Source organism: Oncorhynchus kisutch, linkage group LG29 (genome assembly GCF_002021735.2).
Source record: "Oncorhynchus kisutch isolate 150728-3 linkage group LG29, Okis_V2, whole genome shotgun sequence".
Lineage (NCBI taxonomy): Eukaryota > Metazoa > Chordata > Actinopteri > Salmoniformes > Salmonidae > Oncorhynchus > Oncorhynchus kisutch.
The window spans coordinates 4,571,025-4,586,938 of NC_034202.2; the positions used below are offsets into that span (position 1 = coordinate 4,571,025).

The following is a 15,914-nucleotide window of genomic DNA, read 5'->3' on the forward strand; positions in this document are numbered from 1 at the left end:
CATTCACAGGAGCACAAACATAGCAACTGAACATGGACCTGTTCCAATACTTCAAATGTACCCTTTCAACCTCTTTTACTAAATATTCACACATCTGACCTGACTGTATTGACGGAAGCTATGTGGTGGAACGTATTCTACCCATCCAGTAAGGTCAGTGATTAATTTGCAGAAGGGAGGGTGGAAGGGGAATGGTTGAAGTATTGGGTCATGGCCCATGTCGTATCTCAGAGCAGACCCAGAGGTGAGAGGGGGTTTAAGGCAGGTGAGGTGTGTTTCTATTCCTCCTGGCTCTACATACACAGTAGAGGACTGTCCGTTCACACACTACAAACATGGTAGGACATAGAACAAATCAGGACCCATAGACTTTTTCTCATATTTACTAAAGCAGATATTGTCTTATGATTTCCATTTCAATTGAAAAATCTTTGCGATGTTCACGTAGGGAATGTCGACTTAGCTATTGGGCAGTGCTTCAGTTCAGTTTACCATGCAGAAAGGAATGCGTCTGAATCTCTCTTCATTCTAAATACAATAAACTGCAAAGGCTTGTTTGGCAAATCTATAGGAAATACTGGTCAGAATAAATACATTGTTGTTGTCGGTTCCTCCTACAGGTCAAAACAGGAGTGCGTCACACCCACTTAATATAAGCAGGATGCAGATCTGACAGACGCGCATGCGTGCACACACACACACACACACACACACACACACACACACACACACACACACAGTGTAGTCAGCAGGAAACGTGTCACAATAATAATAAATGTATGTCATCATCCCCAGGGTGCAACATACTGGATGTTGCAGATAGAAATGGCACAAATAGAGTTGACATGATTCCTCACCCTACATTTCAGAGAGGCATGTCTGTTCTACATCATATTTTTTTATCTGGGCGTTCGGCAATGTGGCCCATGAGTTACCTGAAGTTCTCCCTCAACAGGTAGCCCCTCGTCCAGACAGTGACTGAGGGTTGAGAGGGACATTTTAGTCCCAGAGTTTGGTTTGGGAATCCTGCACTCATTCCTGAAACTGGTTGAGTGAGCACTGTAGAGGTTTGGGCAGTCAGTCATTAAATGACTGACTCCACTTGATAAGGTGTAGTATGATATACTACAGTACCCATAATGCTCTGTGTCCCGTCTCATTATCAATACATGAGGGTCTGAAATCTGAATCTTTTTTCTCCACCATTGTTGTGGTTTTCTCCCTGGACCTTAAGAACAGTTTGTCCGGTAAATTCACTTTACCGACGTATAGTCTGTTAGACCAGTCTATTCCAACTGTGTTGTCATATCAACATATTACACCACTCCGTTCCAACTGTATCGCCATGACAATGCGCTACACCAGTTCATCCAGTAGTGTGCCCAGGCTGTGGTGATGTTCAGGTGGTCCAGTGATGGGCTTGTTACACATGGGACACACACAGCGCACCTCCAGCCACTTCACCAGGCAACTGCAGGGGCAAACAACAATTCAGTGACACATATATGCACGCATATATACACACACAGACACACACACACACACACACACACATATGCACGTACAGATACACACGCACACACAGACACACACATCTGACACATAAATTCCATCTGCTTGGTGTGAGGTGAGGTGACACTTGCCCCCGGTGAAAGGCATGTTGGCATGGCAACACTCCTAGCTCATCTTTCACTCTGAAGTCCTCCAAGCACACTGCACATGTCTGCTGTGATGGAGAAAAGTAGAGGGAGAGCAATGGAGAGAGAAAGAGAGAGAAACCAGGGGAGAGAGCGTGAGAGAGAGAAGCCAGGGGAGAGATAGAAAGAGAGAGAAGCCAGGGGAGAGATAGAAAGAGAGAGAAGCCAGGGGAGAGATAGAAAGAGAGAGAAGCCAGGGGAGAGATAGAAAGAGAGAGAAGCCAGGGGAGAGATAGAAAGAGAGAGAAGCCAGGGGAGAGATAGAGAGAGAAGCCAGGGGAGAGATAGAAAGAGAGAGAAGCCAGGGGAGAGATAGAAAGAGAGAGAAGCCAGGGGAGAGATAGAAAGAGAGAGAAGCCAGGGGAGAGAGAGCGAGAGAGAGAAGCCAGGGGAGAGAGAGCGAGAGAGAGAAACCAGGGGAGAGCGAGAAAGAGAAACCAGGGGAGAGCGAGAAAGAGAAACCAGGGGAGAGCGAGAAAGAGAAACCAGGGGAGAGCGAGAAACCAGGGGAGAGAGAGAAACCAGGGGAGAGAGAGAAACCAGGGGAGAGAGAGAAACCAGGGGAGAGAGAGAAACCAGGGGAGAGAGAGAAACCAGGGGAGAGAGAGAAACCAGGGGAGAGAGAGAAACCAGGGGAGAGAGAGAAACCAGGGGAGAGAGAGAAACCAGGGAGAGAGAGAAACCAGGGGAGAGAGAGAAACCAGGGGAGAGAGAGAAACCAGGGGAGAGAGAGAAACCAGGGGAGAGAGAGAAACCAGGGGAGAGAGAGCGAGAGAGAAACCAGGGGAGAGAGAGCGAGAGAGAAACCAGGGGAGAGAGAGCGAGAGAGAAACCAGGGGAGAGAGAGAGCGAGAGAGAAACCAGGGGAGAGAGAGAGCGAGAGAGAAACCAGGGGAGAGAGAGAGCGAGAGAGAAACCAGGGGAGAGAGAGAGCGAGAGAGAAACCAGGGGAGAGAGAGAGCGAGAGAGAAACCAGGGGAGAGAGAGAGCGAGAGAGAAACCAGGGGAGAGAGAGAGAGAAAGAGAGAGAAACCAGGAGAGAGAGCGAGAGAGAAACCAGGGGAGAGAGCGAAAGAGAGAGAAACCAGGGGAGAGAGAGAAGGTGGTTGGAGAGTGTAAAAAGAGTGCACTAAACAGAAGCATAATGGAAAGAAGAATAACAAACTAACCCCGTGTAGATTCAGTTTCGTTGTATCCCCTTTGACTACCACCTGTGAAAAAAGCATCAGTGATTACCGCTAGAGTTGTGAGACAAACATGGAATGAAACAGGTTTTCTATTCACAAGATGGAGTGTTTAAAAGATCATTGGAATGGTTTTGCTCTCAACACTAGGGGCCCGGAGACACTGTGATGATTGATGTGGGACGGTCTTCATTGCAGTTACAATATATTTCTGTAATGTATTCCTGAGATTTGAAACAACTCTCCAGGCATTGTGCTTCTGATTATATGGACAGCACGACTGCAAAAAAGGTGACCTGGAAGGCACCCTGAGTTTGTCTTTGTGTGTTATACGTGCAGTGTGTTGAACAAGACTGCCTTATAGAAGACAGACCTTTTTGTGGTGTTGTGACGTGACTTACCGCTTTGTATCCAAACCTCTCTCGCCGAGCCTGGTGCCTTAGTTTACTGGGAGGGAGGAGAGACTTTTAGTACAACTGAGGAAGAAGACAGGCAGACAGAGGGACAGACAGTGGTTTCTTCAATGCACCTGTCTGTAATCACCCTAGAGGTACATAAGCTGAAACGATTGGCCCTAGTCAAAATTGTATTTTTACTTTTGAAGTGCACTGATCGCCAAACAATACTTCTGTGTAAAAATGACCATATACGGTAGCCCGTTTTCACCAATCAGATGTAGTAAAGGGACTCGTGCCCGCTGTGCCCACTCAGTTTCAATAATGCCTCTGCTTTCCTCTCCTCTCTGCCACTTTGAAAGGACCACATTGTGGAGCAAAGATGACCCCAGACACAGTGCTGTGTTGTTCACACTGAACACAATCTCACTTCATTACGGCTCATTAACTCTTCAGACCCAGAGCTCCAGTTACCACTGTGGTATATCCTCTTTGTCACAACACAGATGAAAACAATAGACACTCATGTCTTAAAATGTGCATGTGTGTGTTTTGTTTGTGTGAGTGTGTGTGTGTGTGTGTGTGTGTGTGTGTGTGAATATGCATTTGTCTACTGTGTGTGTTTGTATAAGTGTGTGTGTGTAGTGTGTGTGTAGTATGTGTGTGTGTGTAGTGTGTGTATTAAATCAGTTTAATGTTTTGCCTGATTCCGTTTAGTTTTTCCCCAAATTCTGTTTTCTCCATTTAGTTATTTCAGGTTTCCATTTTCCAGTTTTTCTTTGGTTTTTGCTCTAAAATTCTCACATTTTAAAACCATCCAATTGAGTTGTTTTGTGAGTCCACAACAATGCTTAAACCACATCAGGAGACCACTTTCTGAGGTCTGGGATAAATAGAGAAATTTAGATTTTTGTGTGTAGTTACCCTTTAATTGCAGTGTGCAACTAGCAAGAGGCTGTTGTCTAATGCAAATTATAATGTTATAATTCTGCCAGGTAAGCATAGGTTACTTTGTAGTTAACATTTGATTGAGAAGGTTTTTGGGAAAGGCACATTTCTATCTACCAGAAGACTTTTCATTAGCATCATTGCTAAAGGCTACACAATGTGCTAGACACCTGTGCTAGGCACATTCACAGACCAGAGCAATTCTCATTGACTCTTCAGAAAGTTGCAGGAAATACAAATCACTATTTATAGTCTTATGATAAACTTGGGCAAATGAATTCATTTTCAATACATTTAGTTGAAGCATTTTGAATATTGAATATTGTTGAATCCCATTTTAATGTCAGGATTCCGTGATCCCGTCCGCGTTCTCTGCATCGCGGGTTTTATAGGGCCCTATGTGTGGGAGGTTCAGGATAGGAGGAGGACCCTACGTTTACTTCCAACCGTGGGGCTGCTGCCTGAGGCCTTAAATAGACTCAGGGACAAACCAGGCTGATAATCATCTGCAGCTGATTGTTTGAGTTGGGAAATACTTAAGGACAGAGGAAACAGAGGGATGGGTGAGGAGTCCCCCATGACAACAATAGCCTGGACCTGATTCTAAAGAAGCCTTAGTCACAGTAACAGTAATAACAGTCACACAAACACACTCATGCAAACACATTTCGGACATTTCAAGATCCATGGGGATCTACACTGAACAAAAATATAAACGCAACATGTAACAATTTCTAAGATTTTACTGAGTTACATTTCATTTAAGGAAATCTATGGATTTCACATGACTGGGAATACAGATTTTGTTGGTCACCGATACCTTTAAAAAAAAGGTAGTGGCATGGATCAGAAAACCAGTCAGTATCTGGTGTGACCACCATTTGACTCATGCAGCGCGACACATCTCCTTTGCATAGAGTTGATCAGGCTGTTGATTGTGGCCTGTTTCCCCTCTTCAATGGCTGTGTTGCATATTGGTGGGAACTGGAACACTGTCGTACATGTGGATCCAGAGCATCCCAAACATGCTCAATGGGTGACATGTCTAATGAGTATACAGGCCATGGAAGAACTGGGACATTTTCAGCTTCCAGAAATTGTGTAGAGATCCTTGCAACATGGGCCTGTGCATTTATCATGCTGAAACATGAGGGGATGGCGGTGGATGAATGGCATGACAATGGGCCTCAGGGTCTCATCACGGTATCTCTATGCATTCACATTGTCATCAATAAAATGCAATTGTGCTCGTTGTCCGTAGCTTATGTCTGCCCATACCATAACCCCACCACCACCATGGGGCACTCTGTTCACGACATTGACATCAGCAAACCGCTCGTCCACACGACGCCATACACACTGTCTGCCATCTGCCTGGTACAGTTGAAACCCGGATTCATCCATGAAGAGCACACTTCTCCAGTGTGCCAGTGGTCATCAAAGGTGAGCATTTTCCCTCTGAAGTCGGTTACAACGCCGAACTGCAGTCAGGTCAAGACCCTGGTGAGGAAGATGAGCACGCAGATGAGCTTCCCTGAGATGGTTTCTGACAGTTTGTGCAGAAATTATTTGATTGTGCAAACCCACAGTTTCATCAGCTGTCCGGGTGGCTGGTCTCAGACAATCCTGCAGTGAAGAAGCCTGATGTGGTCTGATGTTGTGAGGCCGATTAGATGAACTGCCAAATTATCTAAAACAACGTTGGAAGTGGCTTATGGTAGAGAACTGAACAACCAAATATCTGGCAACAGCTCTGGTGAACATTCCTGCAGTCAGCATGCCAATTCCTCGCTCCCTCAAAACTGAGACATCTGTGGCATTGTGATGTGTGACAAAACTGCACATTTTAGAGTGGTCTATTATTGTCCCCAGCACAAGGTGCACCTGTGTAATGATCATGCCGTTTAATCAGTTTCTTGATATGCCACACCTGTCAGGTGGATGGATTTGATAACAAAACGATACCAGGGTAAAAAAAAGTAGGCACAAGTCACAGAATGGCACTTGATCCAGAATGAGAAACTCAGCTACTGCTCTATTCAATCACTGGGCATCTTTGAGATGTCAGTATTTTTTGATCGTCAGTATTTATGCTTCAATGCATACTGCATACTTTAATTAACCAATTATTCAATCATGTTATCAATTTGAATTTGTCTTTACCAATCAAATGTCATAACAACATAATGATTATAGTGTATTTGAATGGTAAATCTCTATTGATAAACTGGTACAATCAAGATGTACCCTAGGCCTATTCCACCTCAATGCACAAGAAAGAGTATTTTGGCACCTACCGTCTCATATTGTTCTGAAATCATTTCTGTAGTTAGAAACTGATAATATTATCATTCCTGAAACATTATTTTGTTTAAATATAATTTGATCTCCGATAAATTAAGCTACTTGTAATTTTAATTTTAATTTATAAGATTCATGTCAAAAGTGTTGGAAAAACTTGTCAATAATCAACTGACTGGATTTCTTGATGTCTATAGTATTCTCTCAGGTATGCAAACCGGTTTCCGCTCAGGATAAGGATGGGTCACTGCAACCTTAAAGGTCCTCAATGATGTCACCATTGCCCTTGATTCTAAGCAATATTGTGCTATTATTTATATAGACTTGGCCAAAGCTTTTGATACGGTAGACCATTCCATTCTTGTGGGCCGGATAGGCAGTATTGGTGTCTCTGAGGGGTCTTCGTGCTAGTTTGCTAATTACCTCTCTCAAAGAATGCAGTCAGAAAATCAGCTATCTCAAGCACTGCCTGTCAGCAAGGGAGTACCCCAAAGCTCGATCCTCAATTTACATCAACATAGCTCAGGCAGTAGGAAGCTCTCTCATCCATTTATATGCAGATGATACAGTCTTATACTCAGCTGGCCCCTCCTTGGATTTGGTGTTAAATGCTCTACAACAAAGCTCTCTTAGTGTCCAACAATATTTCTCTAATCTTAACCTTGTTCTGAAAACCTCCAAACCAAAGGTCATGTGGTTTGGTAAAAAGAACTTGAGGTAGTCACCTCATACATGTACTTGGGAGTATGGCTAGATGGTACACTGTTCTTCTCTCAGCACATATCAAAGCTGCAGGCTAAAGTTAAATCTAGACTTGGTTTCCTCTATTGTAAATGCTCCTCTTTCACCCCATCTGCCAAACTAACCCTGATTCAGATGACCATCCTACCCATGTTAGATTACGGAGACATCATTTATAGATCGGCAGGTAAGGGTTCTCTCGAGCGGCAAGATGTTCTTTACCGTTCTTTACCATTCGACCACCAATGCTCCTTATAGGACACATCCCTGCACTCTATACTCCTCTGTAAACTGATAATCTCTGCATACCCGTCGCAAGACCCACTGGTTGATGCTTATTTATAAAACCTTCTTAGGCCTCCCTCCCCCTATCTGAGATATCTACTGCAGCCCACATCCTCCTTCTGCCAGTCACATAAAGGTTCCCAAAGCACACACATCCCTGGGTCGCTCCTCTTTTCAGTTCGCTGCAGCTAGCGACTGGAACGAGCTGCAACAAACACTCAAACCCGACAGTTTTATCTCAATCTCTTCATTCAAAGACTCAATCATGGACACTGTGATGTATTGTTGTCTCTACCTTCTTGCCCTTTGTGCTGTTGTCTGTGCCCAATAATGTTTGTACCATGTTTTGTGCTGCTACCATGTTGTTGTTATGTTGTGTTGCTACCATGCTGTGTTGTCATGTGTTTCTGCCTTGCTATGTTGTTGTCTTTATATAGTGTTGTGTTGTCTCTCTCGTTGTGATGTGTGTTTTGTCCTATATTTATATTGTACAGTCGTAGCCAAAAGTTTAGAATGACACAAATATTAATTTTCACAAAGTCTGCTGACTCTGTTTGTATGATGGCAATTTGCATATACTCCAGAATGTTATGAAGAGTGATCAGATGAACTGCGATTAATTGCAAAGTCCCTCTTTGCCATGCAAATGATCTGAACCCCCCCCCCCCTGCCACAAAAGGACCAGCTGACATCATGTCAGTGATTGTCTCATTAACACAGGTGTGAGTGTTGACGAGGACAAGGCTGGAGATCACTTTGTCATGCTGATTGTGTTTGAATAACAGACTGGAAGCTTCATAAGGAGGGTGGTGCTTGGAATCATTGTTCTTCCTCTGTCAACCATGGTTACCTGCAAGGAAACACGTGCCGTCATCATTGCTTTGCACAAAAAGGGCTTCACAGGCAAGGATATTGCTGCCAGTAAGATTGCACCTAAATCAACCATTTATCAGATCATCAAGAACTTCAAGGAGAGCGGTTAAATTGTTGTGAAGAAGGCTTCAGGGCGCCCAAGAAAGTCCAGCAAGTGCCAGGACCGTCTCCTAAAGTTGATTCAGCTGCGGTATCGGGGCACCACCAGCACAGAGCTTGCTCAGGAATGGCAGCAGGCAGGTGTGAGTGCATCAGCACGCACAGTGACTTTTGGAGGATGGCCTGGTGTCAAAGAAGGGCAGCAAAGAAGCCACTTCTGTCCAGGAAAAACATCAGGGACAGACTGATATTCTGCAAAAGGTACAGGGATTGGACTGCTGAGGACTGGGGTAAAGTCACTTTCTCTGATGAATCCCCTTTCCAATTGTTTGGGGCATCCGGAAAAAAGCTTGTCCGGAGATGTCAAGGTGAGCGCTACCATCAGTCCTGTGTCATGCCAACAGTAAAGCATCCTGAGACCATTCATGTGTGGGGTTGCTTCTCAGCCAAGGGAGTGGGCTCACTCGCAATTTTGCCTAAGAACACAGCCATGAAGAAAGAATGGTACCAACACATCCTCTGAGAGCAACTTCTCCCAACCATCCAGGAACAGTTTGGTGACGAACAATGCCTTTTCCAGCATGATGGAGCACCTTGCCATAAGGCAAAAGTGATAATCCCATTGAGAACTTGTGGTCAATCCTCAAGAGGCGGGAGGACAAATGAAAAACCCACAAATTCTGACAAACTCCAAGCATTGATTATGCAAGAATGGGCTGCCATCAGTCAGGATGTGGCCCAGAATTGAATTAACAGCATGCCAGGGCCGGATTGCAGAGGTCTTGAAAAAGAAGGGTCAACACTGCAAATATTGACTCATTGCATCAACTTCATGTAATTGTCAATAAAGGCCTTTGACACTTATGAAATGCTTGTAATTATACTTCAGTATTCCATAGTAACATCTGACAAAAATATCTAAAGACACGGAAGCAGCAAACTTTGTGTAAATTAATATTTGTGTCATTATCAAAACTTTTGGCCACCTCTGTATTTATTTTTTTATATTTAATCCCAGGTCCCCGTCCCCGCAGGAGGCCTTTTGCTAGGCCGTCATTGTAAATAAGCATTTCCCCGTCCCCGCAGGAGGCCTTTTGCTAGGCCGTCATTGTAAATAAGCATTTCCCCGTCCCCGCAGGAGGCCTTTTGCTAGGCCGTCATTGTAAATAAGCATTTCCCCGTCCCCGCAGGAGGCCTTTTGCTAGGCCGTCATTGTAAATAAGCATTTCCCCGTCCCCGCAGGAGGCCTTTTGCTAGGCCGTCATTGTAAATAAGCATTTCCCCGTCCCCGCAGGAGGCCTTTTGCTAGGCCGTCATTGTAATAAGCATTTCCCCGTCCCCGCAGGAGGCCTTTTGCTAGGCCGTCATTGTAAATAAGCATTTCCCCGTCCCCGCAGGAGGCCTTTTGCTAGGCCGTCATTGTAAATAAGCATTTCCCCGTCCCCGCAGGAGGCCTTTTGCTAGGCCGTCATTGTAAATAAGCATTTCCCCGTCCCCGCAGGAGGCCTTTTGCTAGGCCGTCATTGTAAATAAGCATTTCCCCGTCCCCGCAGGAGGCCTTTTGCTAGGCCGTCATTGTAAATAAGCATTTCCCCGTCCCCGCAGGAGGCCTTTTGCTAGGCCGTCATTGTAAATAAGCATTTCCCCGTCCCCGCAGGAGGCCTTTTGCTAGGCCGTCATTGTAAATAAGCATTTCCCCGTCCCCGCAGGAGGCCTTTTGCTAGGCCGTCATTGTAAATAAGCATTTCCCCGTCCCCGCAGGAGGCCTTTTGCTAGGCCGTCATTGTAAATAAGCATTTCCCCGTCCCCGCAGGAGGCCTTTTGCTAGGCCGTCATTGTAAATAAGCATTTCCCCGTCCCCGCAGGAGGCCTTTTGCTAGGCCGTCATTGTAAAGAAGCATTTCCCCGTCCCCGCAGGAGGCCTTTTGCTAGGCCGTCATTGTAAAGAAGCATTTCCCCGTCCCCGCAGGAGGCCTTTTGCTAGGCCGTCATTGTAAATAAGCATTTCCCCGTCCCCGCAGGAGGCCTTTTGCTAGGCCGTCATTGTAAATAAGCATTTCCCCGTCCCCGCAGGAGGCCTTTTGCTAGGCCGTCATTGTAAATAAGCATTTCCCCGTCCCCGCAGGAGGCCTTTTGCTAGGCCGTCATTGTAAATAAGCATTTCCCCGTCCCCGCAGGAGGCCTTTTGCTAGGCCGTCATTGTAAATAAGCATTTCCCCGTCCCCGCAGGAGGCCTTTTGCTAGGCCGTCATTGTAAATAAGCATTTCCCCGTCCCCGCAGGAGGCCTTTTGCTAGGCCGTCATTGTAAATAAGCATTTCCCCGTCCCCGCAGGAGGCCTTTTGCTAGGCCGTCATTGTAAATAAGCATTTCCCCGTCCCCGCAGGAGGCCTTTTGCTAGGCCGTCATTGTAAATAAGCATTTCCCCGTCCCCGCAGGAGGCCTTTTGCTAGGCCGTCATTGTAAATAAGCATTTCCCCGTCCCCGCAGGAGGCCTTTTGCTAGGCCGTCATTGTAAATAAGCATTTCCCCGTCCCCGCAGGAGGCCTTTTGCTAGGCCGTCATTGTAAATAAGCATTTCCCCGTCCCCGCAGGAGGCCTTTTGCTAGGCCGTCATTGTAAATAAGCATTTCCCCGTCCCCGCAGGAGGCCTTTTGCTAGGCCGTCATTGTAAATAAGCATTTCCCCGTCCCCGCAGGAGGCCTTTTGCTAGGCCGTCATTGTAAATAAGCATTTCCCCGTCCCCGCAGGAGGCCTTTTGCTAGGCCGTCATTGTAAATAAGCATTTCCCCGTCCCCGCAGGAGGCCTTTTGCTAGGCCGTCATTGTAAATAAGCATTTCCCCGTCCCCGCAGGAGGCCTTTTGCTAGGCCGTCATTGTAAATAAGCATTTCCCCGTCCCCGCAGGAGGCCTTTTGCTAGGCCGTCATTGTAAATAAGCATTTCCCCGTCCCCGCAGGAGGCCTTTTGCTAGGCCGTCATTGTAAATAAGCATTTCCCCGTCCCCGCAGGAGGCCTTTTGCTAGGCCGTCATTGTAAATAAGCATTTCCCCGTCCCCGCAGGAGGCCTTTTGCTAGGCCGTCATTGTAAATAAGCATTTCCCCGTCCCCGCAGGAGGCCTTTTGCTAGGCCGTCATTGTAAATAAGCATTTCCCCGTCCCCGCAGGAGGCCTTTTGCTAGGCCGTCATTGTAAATAAGCATTTCCCCGTCCCCGCAGGAGGCCTTTTGCTAGGCCGTCATTGTAAATAAGCATTTCCCCGTCCCCGCAGGAGGCCTTTTGCTAGGCCGTCATTGTAAATAAGCATTTCCCCGTCCCCGCAGGAGGCCTTTTGCTAGGCCGTCATTGTAAATAAGCATTTCCCCGTCCCCGCAGGAGGCCTTTTGCTAGGCCGTCATTGTAAATAAGCATTTCCCCGTCCCCGCAGGAGGCCTTTTGCTAGGCCGTCATTGTAAATAAGCATTTCCCCGTCCCCGCAGGAGGCCTTTTGCTAGGCCGTCATTGTAAATAAGCATTTCCCCGTCCCCGCAGGAGGCCTTTTGCTAGGCCGTCATTGTAAATAAGCATTTCCCCGTCCCCGCAGGAGGCCTTTTGCTAGGCCGTCATTGTAAATAAGCATTTCCCCGTCCCCGCAGGAGGCCTTTTGCTAGGCCGTCATTGTAAATAAGCATTTCCCCGTCCCCGCAGGAGGCCTTTTGCTAGGCCGTCATTGTAAATAAGCATTTCCCCGTCCCCGCAGGAGGCCTTTTGCTAGGCCGTCATTGTAAAGAAGCATTTGTTCCTAACTGACTTGACTTTTTAAATAAAACAAATATAGTCTTCCATAAATACAGTACCTAACATTCGATTTGGACCATCATTCCTCCTAACAATGAGTAAGACATGAGGAATCCAATAAAAGTATCAAAAGCCACCCACACCCCATGCCTATCTCACACCAACAACCAGTATACAGTATCAGTTCTCTATATCTGACAAGTAAATGCAGCTGCTGCTTGGAGTATTGCTTCTTCATCCTTTGTACTGTAACACATTCCATGTGCATCTGGTGTTGTTTTTTTCTCCCTGTTCAGAGAAATTAGCCATTGAAGTCACTGAGTTATTGTGCTTATTTTAACTGATTTCATGGTATTGATTTCCATGTGGCATTTATTTCATTTTACTGATCAACAACATTTGCATAGAAGTGGCTTCTTTTATAAAAGTGCGCGCTGTCTCTTTAACCAGTAATGACTCATTCATGAGCCAAGATGCGGCCTGCCAGAGCCCTCAGCCTCAGCTGCGCTGATAGACAGACTTGATCCGTGAGACACATTTGGCACAATTACTGAGAGTAACCACAATTCTGGTACCCAACCGTTTTTCACATTTTAGTATAAAAAAGGAATGGAAGTTTCAGTATACCGTGCAACACTAGCAGACAGACAGACAGACAGATAACTAGATGGAGGGATATGTTTACCTGATGAAGTAGCAGCAGAAGATGAGGCTGAGGACGAAGACGAAGACTCCGGTCCCGAAGATGACCATGTAGATGTTAAGAGGAAGGTCCTGGAACGCCACGGCAGACATGATCCCTAACTTCTAGCCCCCGACCTGCTGTGACCTCTGATCTTTCCCCTCTGACAGTGAACCAGACACACACACCCTGGAGGGAGACACACACACCCTGGAGGGAGACACACACAAACATTCAATGATTTCAGAAAAGCGTGCACGTTAAGAATGTTGATTACAAGAAAAGAATGCAAGCACGCAAACAAACGCACAGCACTCACGCCAGAATAACACCCGCTAACACATTAACAGTAAGAAACCCAGCCCGTCTCTGTTGTGGGTGAGGGATAAGACAATAGGCGCTGACAAAGCAGGAAGTGATGCAGTCTGTGGCGAGACATACTGTAGCTCAGGTGCTGTGAAGCTGGCAGGATATGAAGTTGCCAATAGACACTGATCTAAGGGCAGTTTGTATCTAATGTTAGGTGGGATTGGGGGAGGTGAGCTGATCCAAATCTGTGACTATTGTCTATGTAACAGTATTGCTTCCTTCCCTCTCCTCACCCCAACCTGGGCTCGAACCAGGCACTCTGCACACATCGACAACAGCCACCCACGACGCACCCACGCTATTAGCGCGCACCACTGCTAACTAGCTAGCCATTTCACATCGGTTACATCTATATGGGCTTACTGATACCCTAGTCTTCTGATGTACGACTGTACAGCATGAATACAGAATAGCTGTATTTTCAGGCCCTGGTCCAAGTACAACAACCTGCTCACATGCGTACACACACGCATGCACATGTATGCACACTGCCCTAGGTAAGCCCTTGCCTACAGACTGTTTATATTCCTAAACTCTATTGGTCAAGCAGCACATGTTCAGTTTATTGGCTGAGTGTGTGTGTGCGCAGTGTGTGTGTGTGTGTGTGTGTGTGTGTGTGTGTGTGTGTGTGTGTGTGTGTGTGTGTGCTTGTGCGTGCACTCTGAAGCACAGATGTTGGTGTGGGTCACTGTTAGAAGAGCCACTGGATATGAGACTGTGATTTCCAAACACTTAATCCACTTTTTTCCCAAGATAATTTGAAGGCAAATGTATAAGTGTGTGTAATATAAAGTATAGAATCAATAAGTTTACTCTTGTCTGTTGTCTCAATTTACCATAAAACAGACTTGGATATCAAGAACTCTTTGTGCACAAAAGAGAAGTTGCGCACACTGCATACTTACAGTGACGTAAAGTCACCAAGGGACAATGACATTCCATTACTGACGATCATATCATTTATTTTCACCGGAGGATATGTGTCGTCAAAATTTCCAATGTGTTAGAAATAGAAACGATTCTATAAAGTGATGCAAGTAGACCTGAAGTTATGAGCGAAATTTGCGCATATCATACAATAAAAAAGTCACATAGTGGTGTCAGCTCATAACTTGTTCTTGCAAAACCATCAAAACAATGCAATATCACACAGTGGTGAAGTTAATCTTTTGAAAAACAAGAAACGTTAACAGAAACAAATGTGTTATGCGTAAAATTCTTACCGTTATAACGAAGAAGGCTCACAGACTGCCCCTCGATGGTAGAACATGTTGATTCTTCATAAACACCCGTGGTTCGTCGTGAATGGATTCGGCTCACAGCTGGACTATACATTCTTCATTCAGTAGGAATTTCTCTCTCTCTCTATGGTCCTTCTTTTCGAATGTCCCAACCAAAACAGACATAAAGATGAAAATGTTGCCATGAAATATACTGCCACTTTTAAAAAAGACAAAGAAAAAAGTTGACATAGAGATGCAAAAGGAGTCGAACGTGGCTCGTACCTTACCACATCTGTAGGCAATTTTACTTCTGGATTCTACATCTGTTGTTATTTTCGTAACGCGAGAAGTCCTGCCTTGGTATTGTCATACACAACATTAACGTTACAGCTAATTCCGCAAGGGAGGGCTATTCATTTAAGGATCCGCCCCTTTCTTTTTCAATTTTCGCCTAAAATGACATACCCAAATTTAGCTGCCTGTCGCTCATGACCTGAAGCAATTATATGCATATTCGTGATACCATTTGAAAGGAAACACTTTGACATTTGTGGAAATGTGAAATGTCGAGTGAGAATATATCACATTCGATCTGGTAAAAGATAATACAAAGAAAAACATGCAGTTTGTTTTTGTACCATCACCTTTGAAATGCATGAGAAAGGCCAATATGTGATTTAGGAATCCAGGCGCAATGTAGATTTTGGCCACTAGATGGCAGCAGTGTATGGGCAATGTTTTAGACTGATTCATTGAACCATTGCATTTCTGTTAAATAATGTTGTCTCAAGACTGCCCAAATGTGCCTAATTGGTTTATGAATAACATTTCAAGTTCATAACTTTGCACTCTCCTCAAACAATAGCATGGTATTATTTCACTGTAATAGCTACTGTAAATTGGACAGTGCAGTTAGATTAACAAGAATTTAAGCTTTCTGCCAATATCAGATATGTCTATGTCCTGGGAAATGTTCTTGTTACTTACAACCTCATGCTAATCGCATTAACCTACGTTAGTTCAACCCACCAACCCTGCAGAGGTATAAAGTGGAAACAATTCATTTTCCTCGCCTTCTCTTATCGAGCCAATTTCAGTTGAAAATAATTGTACCAAAATTAAAAGAAATGTAAATGTATAAACATTATTTAAAACGAAAGTGTAGTAATGCAAGTTTAAAAAAAAAAGATAAACAAAATATATTGAATGTATGATAATATGAACAATTCAAACCTATTAAAAATGGGTTTGAAATGATTCAGTTCAAATCATTCATTTCATCTCACAATCTCTCCCTATCTATATCATACCCCGACCCCGTCCAGCCTCTTTAACCCTTTCA

At 45.0% G+C, this 15,914-nt stretch overlaps 1 protein-coding gene across 8 annotated transcripts; it reads right to left on the minus strand.

Moving 5' to 3' along the window:
* Window positions 1-367: 367 nt before the first annotated feature.
* LOC109874371 (RING finger protein 122) lies at window positions 368-14,995 on the minus strand. Of its 8 annotated transcripts, none has more exons than XM_031809369.1 (7): window positions 14,855-14,995; window positions 14,573-14,722; window positions 12,984-13,169; window positions 3,283-3,328; window positions 2,867-2,908; window positions 1,644-1,723; window positions 368-1,471 (listed from the first exon to the last, which is right to left on the minus strand). In XM_031809369.1, the coding sequence occupies exons 3-7, from the start codon at window positions 13,091-13,093 to the stop codon at window positions 1,357-1,359; spliced, it is 393 nt and encodes a 130-aa protein (XP_031665229.1). In that variant the 5' UTR covers window positions 13,094-13,169; window positions 14,573-14,722; window positions 14,855-14,995; the 3' UTR covers window positions 368-1,356. The 8 variants fall into 8 exon arrangements, with proteins under 8 accessions (XP_031665229.1, XP_020321834.1, XP_031665224.1 ...); XM_020466245.2 differs by having other exon boundaries at window positions 1,644-1,726; window positions 14,860-14,991; XM_031809364.1 differs by having other exon boundaries at window positions 1,644-1,726; window positions 12,984-13,190; window positions 14,860-14,991.
* Window positions 14,996-15,914: the final 919 nt, after the last annotated feature.